General features: G+C 42.3%; 1 protein-coding gene across 1 annotated transcript in view; it reads left to right on the forward strand.

Moving 5' to 3' along the window:
- Positions 1-18,025, forward strand: part of LOC124789951 (alanine--glyoxylate aminotransferase-like) — a 113,641-nt gene that overhangs the window by 22,567 nt on the left and 73,049 nt on the right. Inside the window, exon 2 of the mRNA XM_047257480.1 lies at positions 11,409-11,601. Coding sequence (XP_047113436.1) covers positions 11,409-11,601 — 193 coding nt within the window. The remainder of the gene's footprint in view (positions 1-11,408; positions 11,602-18,025) is intronic.

Consider the following 18,025-nt stretch of genomic DNA (forward strand, 5'->3'; position numbering starts at 1 on the left):
AATACTGAGCAAAAAAAATGACCAGTAGAAAGAATGACATGAACACCTCATCTATAATATAAATGAAGTAAAATCTAAATTTATACTGTTTCAGGCATATTAAATGAATACTTTGTGAAAAATTCCATGGGTACATCCAGTGGAATGACTTAGGTAACTGGCAACAGGGTAAACTTCAAATTTGTACTGTCCCCCTGACCCCTCTCCTTCCATTAATGACAAATATCCATTTAAAAATGTGTGCAGAGCATACCCTTTACACTTCCATTGAATTTCTTCACTTTGCATAACAAGAGTGGTTCCATCTAGTAGCTGAAAACAAGTCACAAGTGTCTCCACACCAGGGTGAGATAGGAATTAAGAAACTGTTAAAATTTTTTGTTCCAGAAAAAACAGTGATCTATTAATATTATAGCTTATTTCAATACCGTAAGTCATGATCACATTTAAGTTGTTTATTTTTATTTTTAGATGACTGATTTCGATCTTCTAAGAGAGAATCTTCAGATCATACGTTCCTTAATGACTGTAGGAACCATTGGCATGGAGGAGGTCCATCTGTGCAGGCACTGCTTGAACAGTGTTCTCCATGCCTGCACAGATGGATCTGCTCCATTCTAACAGTTCCTACAGTCAACAAGGAATGTAAGATTTGAAGTTGATCTCATAGAAGATTGAAATTGATCATTTAAAAATAAAAATAAACAACTTAAATGCAATCATGGCTGTGTGTATTGAAGTAAGTCATAATGAGCTGCTGCGCAATACAATATAGTCAATATATATGTAGACTGAAGCGAGAGGTAAATTTATACCAAGACCGGGATTTGAAACTGGTTCTCCTGCTTATTAGGCAGATGTGCTAAACACTACACCACTCTGGTGCAGTGGCTTTGCACAACTGAAGGAACTACCCTGTCATGCCTCCTCCCTCCTCAGTCCAAATTCTCATTCACACCTCAGCCCACTTGGTATTCCCTGTAACCTCAAACAACATTGCAGAGGCTCTCCAACTATACTGGTATAGCACCTCAGCATCAAATGTAACAGGGAACTCTACCTAAAACCCAGGCATAGATGCTTGAACCAAATAAAACTATGTGGTCCCAGAGACCTTTTCAAGTCTCAAACACCTATGATGTATATCTACAGACTGAAGCAACGGGTAAAAATTTGTACCAAGACTGCGATTCAAATCCTGGCCTTGGTATAAATTTTCATTCATCGTTTCAGTCTGCAAATATATATTATAGATGTTTGAGGCTTGGAAAGTTCTCTGAAACCATATAGTTTGATTGAACAACTAGTCAGAATCTCCTTGTGATTTCCATTCATAAATCTTCTTCTTCTCCTCCAACCCCCACCCCCTCTGCCCTCCCTCATCTACTTTATCCTTCCTCTTTCTCTTTTCCTTTTTCTTCTTGATTAACATTGCTGACTCTCTATCACAGAGCCCTGGGTTCAATTCCTGACTGAGTTGGGAATTTTCTCCATTCAGGACTAGATGGATGTGTGTGTTGTCATCATCATCATTGGTGCACAAATCACCAAATCTGCAGCAACTAAAATCACTTGAACCAGACCAAACTTCCAAGAAGGAGCTCATGGCCAAAGATGCCATACACACATTTCATATTTCCTATCTCCCCCCTCCCCCTCTCCTCGTCACAAAGCTGCACCCACAGAAACAGCCCCTATGGTATATGCCCTAACTGCCATACTGTAACCAAACCAATGGGTCCAACTGGATTACAAATTTAAATGTAGTCAACTCAAGGAGAATGTAATCCATACACAGACACACACACACACACACACACACACACACACACACACACACACACGCAGCAAGGCATGTTTTGCTTTTATAATTCTCCGTAATTCTAGTGGCATTTGCTCTCTGTTATCTTATGAAGTTATCTTCTGCAGCAATGTAACTAAAATAAATAAAAACCAGTCATGTAGTTAAGTGAGCATTAAGAATACTGAAAAGTAGACAAGCAGGGCTGTAATCATTCTTCCTGCACTCCATTTGCAAATAAAATTGGAAGAACCCATAATTTATGATACATTGAAAGTACCCTCTGCCATGCTCTGCACAGTGATTTGCAGAGTATGGAATCAGATGTAGAAACATCCATGTAGTCATGACAGTATTTAGGTGGTCATGACAAATAAACAGCAGCTATTTACTATAACTGTCGATGCACTAGATTTTTTTCAAGTGAGGAAAAATGTGCTATGTAATATTCAACTTGATTAAGTGAAATTAGCTTATAGCAGTTTAAGTACAGTTAATTATCAATAAAATTTTCAAACTGTTTCTCTTTGTTAATGTAGTGCATGGCTTGTTCAGTACCCTTGAAAGTTCTCCATTATGGTGGGATCTATGGAACAGGATGAATAAGTGAGTGTGTGAGTCAGTACTGTTAACACATTAAGATAGTGCTATAATGATAGCACTGAAACATGTCAAAGTCCTGTAAAAGTATATACCCTAAATTAGGTTCCCTCAGCTCATGAAATATAGAATAAATCAAGAGGAGACATTACAGCAGCACACAGAAGAAAACTGGCAGCAACATGTTGCCATCTTGTGTCTCTCTGACTTTCTTGGCATGATCAATGAATGGTGTACTTCTGGGTGTTCCATTTTATGGAAACAACAATTCAGCTGTACACCCAGAAGTATAACATTAATGTGGCTATCTTGCTTATTTATTTTTCATGTTGTTTCCATGGTCATAAATGAGTGAAAATTCCTCGTGAGAGTCTGATATGTAGTTACTGTATACATGTTCAACAGAGCTTAGAGTCACTGCCATGAAGGGAGCATCTCTCCTTGCTGATCATTCTCTACAGCACAAAAGTAATTGCCATGCCTGTTTCCATACATGGGTATGTGGCCTCATCCTCATAGGTGAGGAATATGTGAGTTGTTGTCACCACTCACATGGTCATGACTTACATTTATCACTCCTGTTGTTATTTACTTCCTTTCCATTCTCATTCCCACATTTCATTTCTTCCATAACTTCACTTTGTACTGTTTACTATTTCCAGTTCCTGCTTGTATTTAGTTGCCTCCCTTGTCTTTTCTTTCTATGGAAGCATTTTCACCAGAACATTATTCCTTCTTGTGAAACTCAGCATGCTCTGTTCTTCCATGAGATACATAGCACTGTAGACAACAGTGCTCAGGTTGATCCCATGTCCTTTGACTTCAGAAAGGCATTTGACACCCTCCCATGCTACTGTTTAGTGAAAAAAATATGAGCTTATCAAGTATTGGGCCATATTTGTGACTGGATTCAAGACTTCCTTGCAAATAAAATTCATGTTGCCCTGAATGGAATAATTTCTCGAGTACCCAAGGGAAATATCATGCATCAACATCTGCATACATACTCAAGCCACTGTATGGTGCATGGTGGAAGGTACCTTGTCCAATACCAGTCATTTCCTTTTCTTTTCCACTTGCAAATAGATCAAGAGAAAAACAATTGTCTGTATGCCTCCATATAAGCCCTAATCTCTCTGATCTTATCTTCATGGTCCTTATTTGAAATTTACATTGTTAGTAGTACAATTGTTCTGCAGTCAGCCTCAAATCCCAGTTCTTTAAATTTTCTCAATAGTGCTCCTCAAAAAGAACATTGCGTTCCCTCCAATGATTCCTATTTGAGTTCCTGAAGTATCTCTGTAATACTTGTGTGTTGTTCAAAACCACCAGTAACAAATCTAGCAGGCCACCTCTGAATTGCTTTGATGTCTTCCTTTAATCTGACCTTGTGCAGATCGCAGACACTCTATTAGTATTAGTGATGGTTAGTACTAGTGTCTTATATGTGGTCTCCTTTACAGAAGAACCATACTTTCCTAAAATTCTCCCAACAAACTGAAGTAGACCACTCACCTTCCCTATTACAATCCTTACATGCTCATTCAATTTCATATTGCTTTGCAATGTTATGGCTAGAAATTTAACCAATGTAACTGTGTCAAACAGAACATTACTAATACTGTATTTGAATATTATGAATTTGTTTTCCCTACTCATCTGCATTAATTTACATTTTTCTACATTTAGAGCTAGCTGCCATTCATCACACCAACCAGAAATTTTGTCTGTCATCTTGTATGCTCCTACAGTCACTCAACAATGACACCTTCCCTTACACCACAGCATCTCCAGCAAACAACTGCAGATTGCTGTTTATCTTTGTCCACCAGAATATTAATGTATATAGAAAATAACAGTGATCGTATCACCCTTCCCTGGGGTACTCCTGATGATACCTTTGCCTCTCCCATACTGGGTTCTGTTACTTAAGAAGTCTCTGGACCACTCACATACCTGAGAAGCTATTCCACATGCTTGTACCTTTGTTAACAGTCAGCAGTGTGGCACCATGTCAAACACTTTATGAATATCTAGGAATATGGGATCTGCCGGTTGCCCTTCATCCATAGTTAGAAGGGTCTCATGTGAGAAAAGAGCAAGCTGAGTTTTGCCTGAGTGACACTTTTTAAAACCACACTGATACATGGATAGGAGCTTTTCCCTCTCAAAGAAATTTGTTATATTCAAACCAGTAATATAGTCAATAATTCTGTAGAAAAGCAAAATTAAAGATATTGGTCTGTAATTTTGCATGTGTGTTCTTTTACCTTTTTTATATACAGGAGCCATCTGCACTTTTTTCCAGTTGCTTGGGACTTTGCACTGAATGAAATATTTGCAATAAACACAGCCAATTCTGTAGAGTACTCTTTGTAAAAACCAAACTGGGATTCCACCAGGAGCTGGGACTTACTTGGTTTCAACTCTTTCAGTTGTTTCTCTATATCAGTGATGCTTATTACTGTGTCCTCCATATGGTGGCCTGTGCAATGTTCAAATGCTGGTATGTTTGTATGATCTCCTAAATGAATGATTTCTTAAATGAGAAATTTAAAACTTTGACTGTACTTTTGCTGTTGTCTACTGCCACACCAGACTAGTCAATGAGTAACTATACAGGGTGTTACAAAAAGGTATGGCCAAACTTTCTGGAAACATTCCTCACACTCAAAGAAAGAAAATATGTTATGTGGACATGTGTCCGGAAACGCTTACTTTCCATGTTAGAGCTCGTTTTATTACTTCCCTTCAAATCACATAAATCATGGAATGGAAACACACAGCAACAGAACGTACCAGCATGACTTCAAACAATTTGTTACAGGAAATGTTCAAAATGTCCTCCATTAGTGAAGATACATGCATCCACCCTCCATCGCATGGAATCCCTGATGCGCTGATGCAGCCCTGGAGAATGGCGTATTGTATCACAGCGATCCACAATATGAGCACGAAGAGTCTCTACATTTGCTACCGGGGTCGCGTAGACAAGAGCTTTCAAATGCCCCCATAAATGAAAGTCAAGAGGGTTGATGTCAGGACAGCATGGAGACCATGGAATTGGTCCACCTCTACCAATCCATAGGTCACCGAATCTGTTGTTGAGAAGCGTATGAACACTTCGACTGAAATGTACAGGAGCTCCATCATGCGTGAACCACATGTTGTGTCGTACTTGTAAAGGCACATGTTCTAGCAGCACAGGTAGAGTATCCCGTATGAAATCATGATAACCTGCTCGATTGAGCATAGGTGGAAGAACATGGGGCCCAATCAAGACATCACCAACAATGCCTGCCCAAACGTTCACAGAAAATCTGTGTTGATGACGTGATTGCACAATTGCGAGCGGATTCTCGTCAGCCCACACATGTTGATTGTGAAAATTTACAATTTGATCACGTTGGAAAGATGCCTCATCTGTAAAGAGAACATTTGCACTGAAATGAGGATTGACACATTGTTGGATGAACCATTCACCGAAGTGTACCCGTGGAGGCCAATCAGCTGCTGATATGCCTGCACACACTGTACATGGTACGGAAACAACTGGTTCTCCCGTAGCACTCTCCATACAGTGACGTGGTCGACGTTACCTTGTACAGCAGAAACTTCTCTGATGCTGACATTAGGGTTACCGTCAACTGCACGAAGAATTGCCTCATCCATTGCAGGTGTCCTCATCATTCTAGGTCTTCCCCAGTCACGAGTCATAGGCTGGAATGTTCCATGCTTCCTAAGATGCCAATCAATTGCTTTGAATGTCTTCCTGTCAGGACACCCTCGTTCTGCAAATCTGTCTTGATATAAATGTACCATGCCATGGCTATTGCCCCGTGCTAATCCATACATCAAATGGGCATCTGCCAACTCCGCATTTGTAAACATTGCACTGACTGCAAAACCACGTTCGTGATGAACACTAACCTGTTGATGCTACGTACTAATGTGCTTGATGCTAGTACTGTAGAGCAATGAGACACATGTCAACACAAGCACCGAAGTCAACATTACCTTCCTTCAATTGGGCCAACTGGCGGTGAATTGAGGAGGTACAGTGCATACTGACGAAACTAAAATGAGCTCTAACATGGAAATTAAGCGATTCTGGACACATGTCCAAATAACATCTTTTCTTTATTTGTGTGTGAGGAATGTTTCCTGAAAGTTTGGCCATACCTTTTTGTAACACACTGTATAATAGCCTTAGACCCACTTAGCAATTTTATGTTGGACCAGAATTTTCTCAGGCTCATGCAAGATCTATTGCTAAGGTATGATAGTAGCAGCTATTGTAAGCTTCAAGCATTGATCTTTTTACTGATGCATGAGTTTCTATTAACTTTTGCCTGTCATCATTTCCACATTCTCTTTTGAATCAGGAATGCTGAAGCCTTTGCTTCCTCACCATTTTTTTAATTTCATTGTTAAAACATGATGGGTCTTTTCTGTCCTTAATCCACTTACTTAGCACATACTTCTCTGGAGTACGATTTATGATCCATTAAAAACTTTGCCCATAATTCCTCTACGTCCATCATACTGGAAGTAAATCAACTGTTTTTGTTTTCAATGTATATAAATGATCTAGTAGAAAGCCTCAGATGCTCTTTAAGACTGTTCACAGATGATGGGGTTGTCTATAACAAAGAAGCAGTGCCAGATGACAGTATCAATTTGCTGAATGACTTGCAGAGGATTGATGAATGGTGCAGGCTGTGGCAGTTGACGCTGAATGTAAATAAATGTAATATACCATGCATACCTAGGAAAAGAAAGCCACTACTGTACAACTATATTACTGATGGGAAAGTGCTGGAAACAATATCTACTGTAAAATATTTAGGGGTAACTATGCAGAGCAACCCTAAGTGGAATGATCACATGAAACAAATACACTCCTGGAAATTGAAATAAGAACACCGTGAATTCATTGTCCCAGGAAGGGGAAACTTTATTGACACATTCCTGGGGTCAGATACATCACATGATCACACTGACAGAACCACAGGCACATAGACACAGGCAACAGAGCATGCACAATGTCGGCACTAGTACAGTGTATATCCACCTTTCGCAGCAATGCAGGCTGCTATTCTCCCATGGAGACGATCGTAGAGATGCTGGATGTAGTCCTGTGGAATGGCTTGCCATGCCATTTCCACCTGGCGCCTCAGTTGGACCAGCGTTCGTGCTGGACGTGCAGACCGCGTGAGACGACGCTTCATCCAGTCCCAAACATGCTCAATGGGGGACAGATCCGGAGATCTTGCTGGCCAGGGTAGTTGACTTACACCTTCTAGAGCACGTTGGGTGGCACGGGATACATGCGGACGTGCATTGTCCTGTTGGAACAGCAAGTTCCCTTGCCGGTCTAGGAATGGTAGAACGATGGGTTCGATGACGGTTTGGATGTACCGTGCACTATTCAGTGTCCCCTCGACGATCACCAGTGGTGTACGGCCAGTGTAGGAGATCGCTCCCCACACCATGATGCCGGGTGTTGGCCCTGTGTGCCTCGGTCGTATGCAGTCCTGATTGTGGCGCTCACCTGCACGGCGCCAAACACGCATACGACCATCATTGGCACCAAGGCAGAAGCGACTCTCATCGCTGAAGACGACACATCTCCATTCGTCCCTCCATTCACGCCTGTCGCGACACCACTGGAGGCGGGCTGCACGATGTTGGGGCGTGAGCGGAAGACGGCCTAACGGTGTGCGGGACCGTAGCCCAGCTTCATGGAGACGGTTGCGAATGGTCCTCGCCGATACCCCAGGAGCAACAGTGTCCCTAATTTGCTGGGAAGTGGCGGTGCGGTCCCCTACGGCACTGCGTAGGATCCTACGGTCTTGGCGTGCATCCGTGCGTCGCTGCGGTCCGGTCCCAGGTCGACGGGCACGTGCACCTTCCGCCGACCACAGGCGACAACATCGATGTACTGTGGAGACCTCACGCCCCACGTGTTGAGCAATTCGGCGGTACGTCCACCCGGCCTCCCGCATGCCCACTATACGCCCTCGCTCAAAGTCCGTCAACTGCACATACGGTTCACGTCCACGCTGTCGCGGCATGCTACCAGTGTTAAAGACTGCGATGGAGCTCCGTATGCCACGGCAAACTGGCTGACACTGACGGCGGCGGTGCACAAATGCTGCGCAGCTAGCGCCATTCGACGGCCAACACCGCGGTTCCTGTTGTGTCCGCTGTGCCGTGCGTGTGATCATTGCTTGTACAGCCCTCTCGCAGTGTCCGGAGCAAGTATGGTGGGTCTGACACACCGGTGTCAATGTGTTCTTTTTTCCATTTCCAGGAGTGTAGTAGGATAAGAAGATGCCAGACTGAGATTCATAGGAAGAACCTTAAGGAAAAGTAACTCATCCATGAAGGAAGTGGCTTATAAGGCACTTGTTTGGCTGATACTTCAGAGTATTCTTGGTCAATATGGGATCCTTACTAGGTAGGACTGATAGAAGAGGTAGAGAAGACCCAATGAAGAGAGGCACATTTCATCATGGGATCATTTAATCAGCACAAGAATATTACCTGGATGCTCAACAAATTCCATTGACAGACAATACAAGAGAGGCATTGTGAGTCACAGATAGGTTTACTATTGAAATTTTGAGACAGCACTTTTTGGGAAGAGTTGTAGAACATACTGCATCCTCCCACAAACATTAACAAGAATGATGAGAAAATTCAAGAAATTAGAGCCAATACACAAGCTACAGACAATCATTCTTCCCATGCAACATTTGTAAGTCGAACAGGGTGGTTGGAGTGGTGGGGGTGGATGGGGAGCTGGTCAGTTAGTGGTACCAGGAGTACCCTCCATCACACACCATTAGGTGGCTTGTGGGGTGTAAAGATGTAGGTATAACTTTTCTCTAGTGCTGCCCTTTTTCCCTCATTAGCACTTCTATTTCCCAATAATTGTTCTTCAGTTACCTATTTCAGCTTTTGACCATGCTCTTCATAATTTCTTATTTCTCTTCTCTTCAATTTTTTTTCCCCTCTCCCTGATTATCTGTTGGATCTTCCTTGACATAACATCATGGGTGAATTCCCTACTTAATTTCTGAACAGACTCATTTACTTCACATCTTTTCTCTCTTTTGTCTGGTACATAAAACATTCTAAAAGTTTATGGCTGTATCAACTTTTGCATGTTATTCTACTTCCTATGACTTTACAAATAGCAATTTATTTCATTTTAGTACTCATTTCTGCATAGATGTTTTAGCAAAAATGTGAGAAAGAATATGCAGACAACATAATTACTGTAGTTTATTTTCATTTTACACTGAGGTGACAGAAGTCCTGGGATAGATATGCACAATGTATAAAAGGGCAGTGCACTGGTGGAGCTATCATTTATACTTAGGTGATTGATTTGGAAAGATGTCCAATGTGATTATGGCTGCACAATGGGAATTATCAGACTTTGAATGCGGAATTTTAGTTGCAGCTAGACACAAGGGACTTTCCATTTTGGTAATTGTTAGGGAATTCAATATTTCAAGATCCACAGTGTCAAGAGTGTGCTGAGAATACCAAATTTTAGGAGTTCTTCTCACCACGGACAATGCAGTGGCTGACAGCCTTCACTTAACAACTGAGAACATCCTTGTTTGTGTAGGGTTGTCATTGCTAATAAAAAGCAACACTTTGTGAAATAACCACTGAAATCAATGTCTATTGTATGATAAACATATCAATTAAGACAGTGTGGAGAAATATGGTGCTAATGAATGAAGAAATTTTGTGCTAATGAGCTATGGCAGCAGACAACTGACATGAGTGCCTTTGCTATCAGCACGACCTTGCCTGCAGCACCCCTCCTGAGCTTGTGACCATATCGGTTGTACGCTAGATAACTGGGAAACCGTGGCCTAGTCAGATGAATCTTGATTTCAGTTAATATGCACTGATGGTAGGTTTTGACTGTGGTACAGACCCCATGAATTCATGGACCCAAGTAGTCAGTAAAGGACTGTGCATGTTGGTGGTGACTCTGTAGTGGTGTGTGTTCTGTTATATGGGATGGACTGGGTCTTCTGGTCCAGAGGACTGATCATTAAGTGGAAATGGTTATGTTTGGCTATTTGCAGCCATTCATGGACTTCATGCTTGCAAATGACAATTGAATTTTTATGGATGACAATGTGTGATATCCATGAGCCACAGTTGTTCATGATTGATTTGAAGAACATTCTGGACAATTTGAGCATATGAGCTGTCCACCCAGATCACCCAACATGTACATAATCAAGAGGTCACTTCATGCACAAGATCCTGCACCAGCAACACTTTCACAAATTATGGAAGGTTAAAGAGGCAGTTTGGCCCTGTATTTCTGCAGGGGATTTCCAACAACTTGTTGAGTCCATACCATATCGAGTTGCTACACTATGCTGGCAAAAGGAAGTCTTATTCAATATTAGGACATATCCCAGGATTTTGTCACCCCAGTGTAGTATGAATAGCACTTAAACTATAAACCATATAGTGGAGATGCTGAGTCACAGATAGGCACAACAAAAATATTCTCACAATTATAGCTTTCAGCCATTAAGGTCTTTGTCAATAATACACACACACACACACACACACACACACACACACACACACACACACACACAAACACACACAAACACACACACACACACACACACACGCACGCAAACGCAACTGCAGTCATGTGTGTGTTTGTGTGATTGTCTGAATGTGTGTGTGTGTGTGTGTGTGTGTGTGTGTGTGTGTATTATTGACAAAGACCTTAATTGCCGAAAGCTATAATTGTGAGAATCTTTTTGATGTGCCCAGCTGCAACTCAGCATCTCCGCTCTAATATTGTTACATTCCTTCCTGAATTTTCCATTGTTTGACTCATACTATAAAAATTTTCATTGTGTCATCTAGAAAATCTTACAAGTATAGCGCTATTTAAATAACTGAGCAAGACAGGTAATTTAACAGATCTGTTGATGTTCTAATTTAGGTGCTGGATGATATAAAAGCTGGTTTACAGTACGTCTTCCAGACAAAAAATGAGATGACTTTTGCAATGTGTGGATCAGGTACTCTAGGAATGGAGGCATCTATAGTGAATCTGTACGAACCAGGAGATACAGTTCTTGTTGCCTGTAATGGAATATGGAGTGAAAGAGCAGCAGATATTGCTGAAAGACTTGGTAAGAATAATAATTATTCCTAGCTTATAAAATAATTCTCAATGTTTTCTTGCAGTCTGCTCATTATTTCTGTAGAAAATGTATTTCATAGCTTTTCTGATATTAAATCATTACTGCTAAATTAAATTACTTCTAACTGCATCATTCAATAATGTTGTTGTTGTTGTTGTAGTCTCCAGTCTGAAGATTGCTTTGATGCAGCTTTCTATACTACTCTATCCTGTGCAAGCCTCTTCATCTCCAAATAACTACTGCAACCTACACCCTTCTGAATCTGTTTACTGTATTCCTTTCTTGATCTCTTCTTTCAGAAAATACTTCCTGACTTTTAAATCTATTTTGATGTTAACAAATTACTTTTCTTCATAAACACTTTTTTTGCCGTTGCCAGTTCACATTTTATGTCCTCTCTGTCACCATCAGTTATTTTGCTACCCAAATAGCAAAACTTGTCTACTACTTTAAGTGTCTTGTTTACTAATTCAGTTCCCTCAGCATCACCTGATTCACTTCAGCTACATTCCACTACCCTTGTTTTACTCTTGTTGATGTTCATCTTATAACCTCCATTCAAGACACGGTCCACTCCATGCAGTTGCTTTTCCAAGTCCTTTGCTGTCTCTGATAGAATTACTTGGTTTCCTTCACTAGTTGTTCCATGTACAGCCTGAATAACATTGGGGACAGGATAGAATCCTGCCTCGCTCCTTCCTCAACTATTGCTTTCCTTTCTTTTCCCTCGACTCTTATAACTGCCATCTGGTTTCTGTACAAATTGTAAATACCCTTCCACTTTCTGTATTTCACCTCTGCTGCCTTCAGAAATTCAGAGTGTTCCAGTCAACATTGCCAAAAGCTTTCTCTGCACCTACAAGTGCTATAAACATAGGTTTGCCTTTCCTTAACCCATCCTCTAAGAGAAGTTGCAGAATCAGTATTGCCTCATGTACTCCTACATTTCTCCATAATCCAGATTGATCTGCTCCAAGGTTGGCTTCTGCCAGCTTTTCCATTCTCCTGTTAAAAATTCATGTTAGTGTTTTGTAGCCATGAATTATTAAAGTGAAAGTAAGGTAATATTCACACCTGTCCACACTTGTTTTCTTTGGACTTGGTATTATTTTATTCTTCATGAAGTCTGAGAGTATTTCACCTGTCTCATACATCTTGTACACCAGACAGAAGAGCTTCTTCATGGCTAGTTCTCCCAAGGCTGTCAGTAATTCTAGTGGAACATTGTCTTCTCCTGAGCCTTGTTTTGATGTAGGTCTTTCAATGCTCTATCAAAATCTTCTCACAGTATCATATCTCCCAAATCATCTTCATCTATATCCTCTTCCATTTCTATAATATTGCCTTCATGTTCATCCCCCTTGTATAGACCCTCTATTTACTCCTTCCACCTTTCATTCTTTCCATCTGAACTCTTAATATTCATACAGCTGCTTCTCTTTTCTCCAAAAGCCTCTTCAGTTTTCCTGTAGGCAGTCTCTGTCATTCCCCTAGCAAAATATATATCTAAATCCTTACATTTGCCTTCCAAACATTCCTCCTTAGACATTTTGCACTTTCTGTCAATCTCACTTTTTACACATTTGTATTCCCTTTTACTTGCTGCACTTACTGCATTTTTATATTTTCTCCTTTCATCAATTAAGTCTGTGGGATTTCAATTGGTTTGTAGCCCAAGAAAACACGCTCATTTCTGTAAGACTCCACACATGGCTGTCCACATTACAAGCTGTACAGCAAACCAAACAAGCAAGATGGCATGGGCCATTAGGTTACAGAGTCAAAGAACTTGCAATGGTGGAGATATGTCATTCGTACTTGTCGATGCCACACAGATAACCCCCCGCAGCATGTAGCACAGTTTGAGCACAGTGGAAGGAGGGCATTTCGGGCAGTGAAGGCGGTGAGGGAGATGGCAGTGATGTGATGGGGATGTCAATCTCTGGAGGTTATCATGGCAGGGACCATGGTGGGACGTCGACATGGAACTCTTATAGGTGGTGTGGGCAGATGAGGCATCGGCCCCCGCGTGAGGATGGAGCGGTGTGGAGAGGGACCGTGTCCCCCATGAGATTGACTGGCAGCATTTGAACAGGTACCCTCCCTATGGGGGTGACTGTAGCTTGGAGGAGCATGTGGCTGACCCTGGGTGGGAGCGGGTGAGAACCAGCGATTAACTGATGAACTGGGTCCCTGGTCAGGTGTGGCAAGTTGCCGTGTATTCGATTTGATTTTAATAGGGAAGCTAAAACAGCTTTGGTCTAACCCGCCACTGCCTGCACCGAAACCAAGTTTATTGTGTGGTATCACTTCCTGTATATCTAGTAAAGCCAACCAATGCCCTTAAATAGTGCAAGGAGTCCCTTTACCAGTTATTTGTTAGTCACAGTTTCTTCAGGTCTAATTGTCCTGAAAATTCTGTGTCTCTTGCTCTCCAGTGCAGTGCATTCGAAGATTATGTGTGTTGCAGTTTCTTCACTCTCATCACAGATCCTACGTTTAGGGTCTTCTTCTGTTATACCCATTGCATGTAGGTGTGTTTTGAAATTCCAATGGCTGGTCATCAGTCCAACCATGAGTTTCATCTCTTTCCAGTTCAAGCCCAGGATTACAGAGCTACTTTTAAAACATGGCTTAGGCATCAGTATCTTGCAGTGTTGTAAGACCTTGGTTCAGTATTCTACAAGCTGTCCTCTGAGCCAGTTTTGTAATTCTAGCTCAATCATAGTCTTGGTGATTGTCAGGACAGGTTCCAGTCCAATGAATGGAGTCTTTGCCCCCATCCTGGCCAATCTGTTAGTTTATTCAGTGCCACTGATCCCTGAGTAGCCAGGGACCCACACTAGGTTCACCCTGTTGCCTCCCCCTAGCTCCACCAGAACGCTGTGACATTCTATAACAATCTTAGATCTTGTTTCAGGAGCTGCCAATGATTTCAGGGCTGTCTGAATAGATGCAGATGTTACAATCCTTGTAGCACCTATGCACATTCTCCTTCACACACATCCTGATGTCAGCATGGAGTACCGAGGCCAATTTTCCTAGAGAGCTGATGCCCTCCAGTCTTGGCTGAACTCTGTACACCCTGGCCCCAGTGCCTTGGTCTGATTTTGACCCATCAGTGAACCAGACAATGTACCCCGTACAGTGTTGAACTGTTTTTTTCGCTTGCTCGCTGCTTACAATTATTATATCGTAAGGCTTGTTGAAGCAGTTGCAAGTTACTATATAGTCAGGCAGCATTTCAACAACCATTCCTATATTTACCTCACTCACTATTTTAGTGTTTGGTTCTGGATACCCAAAGAGATCCAGTTTTTACCAGTTTTGAGTCTGCATGCACCAGCTGCTGCCTCCATCTAGACCCAAAGGTGTAATGTAGGGATGTCCAGCATGGTTTCCATCCCAGCAGTTGGTGTTTTGCTAATTCCACCTGTTATGGCTAAGCAGGCCAGTCTCTGCACCTTAACAAGCTCCTTAGCTGCAACCTGCTGTTCTACTTCTTCCACCACACTACAGCCCCATAGAAGATCCTAGGTCTAACCACTGTGGTGTATATTCAGTGCATACGTCTGGGGCTTAGGCCCCAGTTTTAGCCACAAGCTCTTCTGGTACATGCTACTTTCACCCTGGTGCATATGCTCTTAATATGAGGGTCCATGTTAGTTTCTCATCTAAGGTTACCCCTAGATATTTCACTGTCCCCTCCACAGGTAGAGTTTCATTGAAAAGCTTTAGATTCTAACTTTGAGTGTTGGATGTGCTTCTTTGTGAATGGTATCACAACAGCTTTGTGAATGGTATCACAACAGTCTTCTTAGAATTAACCCTTAGATCCTGTTTCCTGCATCAATCTTGCACAATGTCCAGCGCACTGTGTGCCATATTCCTGACTGTGTCAGTAAATTTGCCAAGTATTACTATGAAAAGGTCATCTGCGTATCCTTGGCAAATGCATTGTTTGGAATTTAGTTCCTCAATGTGCTATTTCACCACTAGTTTCCACAATAAAGGTGACAAAACTCCTCCTTGTGGACAACCTCTAGTGGTGTTAATTACCATCTTTTCAATCATGATGGTGGCCTCTACCTTCCTTCCGCTAAGTATGGCCCCAGTCCACCTACATATAGTGGTCCCTAGTCATGCACCTCTGCTGCCCTAACCATGGAATCAAAGGTTGTGCTACTAAAAGCCCTCTCACTGTCCAGGAAGATGTAGAGGGCTATTTCCTGAAAGTGAAGTTCTTTCTCCACCTTCCCAATGAGTTGGTGAAGAGCTATCTTACATGATTTACCTGGTCGTTATGCATGTTGGTTTGAATGAAGAGGAGCCCTAGATAGCCTCCTCTCCCCGACAAATACATTAACCAGTTTTTCCAATGTTTTAAGAATGAAGGAGGACAGACTCATATCCTTGGCCTTGGTATGATCAGTCTTCCCTGGCTTTGGAATAAAGACAACCTTCACTGCCCTCCAGGCATTGGGAATGATTCCTGCAGCTAGGCTAACCCTGAGTAACTTGCGTAGGACTCTTATAAGATTCTCTACTGCTTGTTGCAGGAGAGCTGGAAAGATTCCATTTGTGGCAGATGACTTGAACATTTGGAATGATGTCGACATACTCCTTGGCCAATTCCCAGTCCTCTCTTCAAATGCCTGAGATTCATGGTCTCTCAGGGGTTGCATTCTGGTCTGTGTTATCTACCAGAGTACAATGAGGGAAGTGAGTTTTGAGGAGCAATTCCAGCATCTCATCTGCTGTCTTTGTGTATTCCCCATCCTCCTTCCTCAATGTACCTCCTGGATTAGTTGTCACTATAGTGAGGATTTTGTGAAGCCTGGCTTGAGCAGTCATGCCCTCCAATTCCTCAGAGAATTCCTTCCAGGAAGCCTGCTTTGCTTGTCTAATTGCAAGGTTGTAGTTGACAAGGGCCTCACAATATTTTGCCCATTGTCCTGCATGTTTCACAAGGTTAAACAGTCTCCGTTCCCATCTTCTTTGTGTTTCCAAGTTGTTGTTCCACCAAGACACACTCCTATTTGTGCACTTCTTGGTGACTGAGCAGTTGTCCTGGTATGACATAATTATGGCAGAGGTTACAGCCTCTGCTACTTCCTCAAACTCTACTTCCTTATTGAAGTTTTAGTTTCCAATAAGCTTAAGTCAAGGTCCCTCCTATATGTCTCCCAGTCCATTTTCCTGGGATACCTATAGGCCATGGTCTGTCTGATTCCCATTTCAACCTTGAATTTAATATACATGTGGTCCAATGAGGATGGCTCCAATGCCATATTCCTTTGTTTGACATAGCTGCCCATCATCATGAAACCAAAGGTTTTGTCAATTACTTCTTCCCTTCTGCTGTTTCTGAATGTATGTTCATCACCCCTATTCAGGACCTCCAAGTTGTTAGACAAGAGAAATTCAAGGAGGTACTCACCTCTACTGTTGGTGTCCTTGCTGTCCCGCACTAGCTTGTGGGCATTGGCATCACATCCAACCAACAGCTGGTCACCTTGCCGATGGCAAGCTCCCGTCAGTCTTCTCATCTCAAGAGGAGGAGGAGAGCTGTCTTTGTAAGGAAGATCTGCTGAGGCCAAAACAATTTCCCTCGTGATACCTTCCTCACATTGCTGCATCCTGATGGTCAGCTGGTCCCTAGAACAGAAATCCATCACTGGCATGAAAGAAATTCCATTTCTCACATAAATGCATGTTCTGGAGTTTCTTAGATTTCTGTCATAAATCAACTTACCTCCTGTACCACTGAGGCCCAATACACCCCCTTTATATAAGTAGGGTTCTTGTATCAGGACCATGTCCACCTCCTGTCTTCCCAGGTGATGGCTCAGGCAGCAGTGGCACCTTTACTTTGCTGAAGATTGATCTGCAGCACCTCAAGTCTCCATCTTGCTGCTATAATTGCTTTTGAGGTCTTTGATTAACCTGACAGCAACCTGCAAACCCTAAAAACAATTCAGGTCTTACTCTTGCATCGCCTTCGGGGACTTCTCTCTGACCTCCACCACTAGGGTTCCTTTTGTTTCTGTTCCCTGAGAAATTTCCTCCTCTGGGCCCCAGACAAGGCTTTAATCTTGATCTGGTCCAACTTCTCAGCTACAGTTCCCACTTCTTGCTCAGGGCTACACCCTGATTCAGTAGTGGGAGTGCATTCCATCAGTCCTGACCCCAATGACTGGGTGTCTGAGGTCATAGTTTGCCCCTCAGTTTGTTTTAAATCGTTTTCATCAGTCGGGCTCATCTTGCTCCCACGAAATTTGGGGATCTACATGGTCCATACCATGGAAACCTTGCACGGTGTAAGGCTCCTTACTCAAGGAGGTCGCCCGGTATCCCTAGGCTTCATTTGCGACACATCTTCCCATGTGCCACACACCCCGTGGCTCAGATC

This window comes from Schistocerca piceifrons, chromosome 3, assembly GCF_021461385.2.
Source record: "Schistocerca piceifrons isolate TAMUIC-IGC-003096 chromosome 3, iqSchPice1.1, whole genome shotgun sequence".
Lineage (NCBI taxonomy): Eukaryota > Metazoa > Arthropoda > Insecta > Orthoptera > Acrididae > Schistocerca > Schistocerca piceifrons.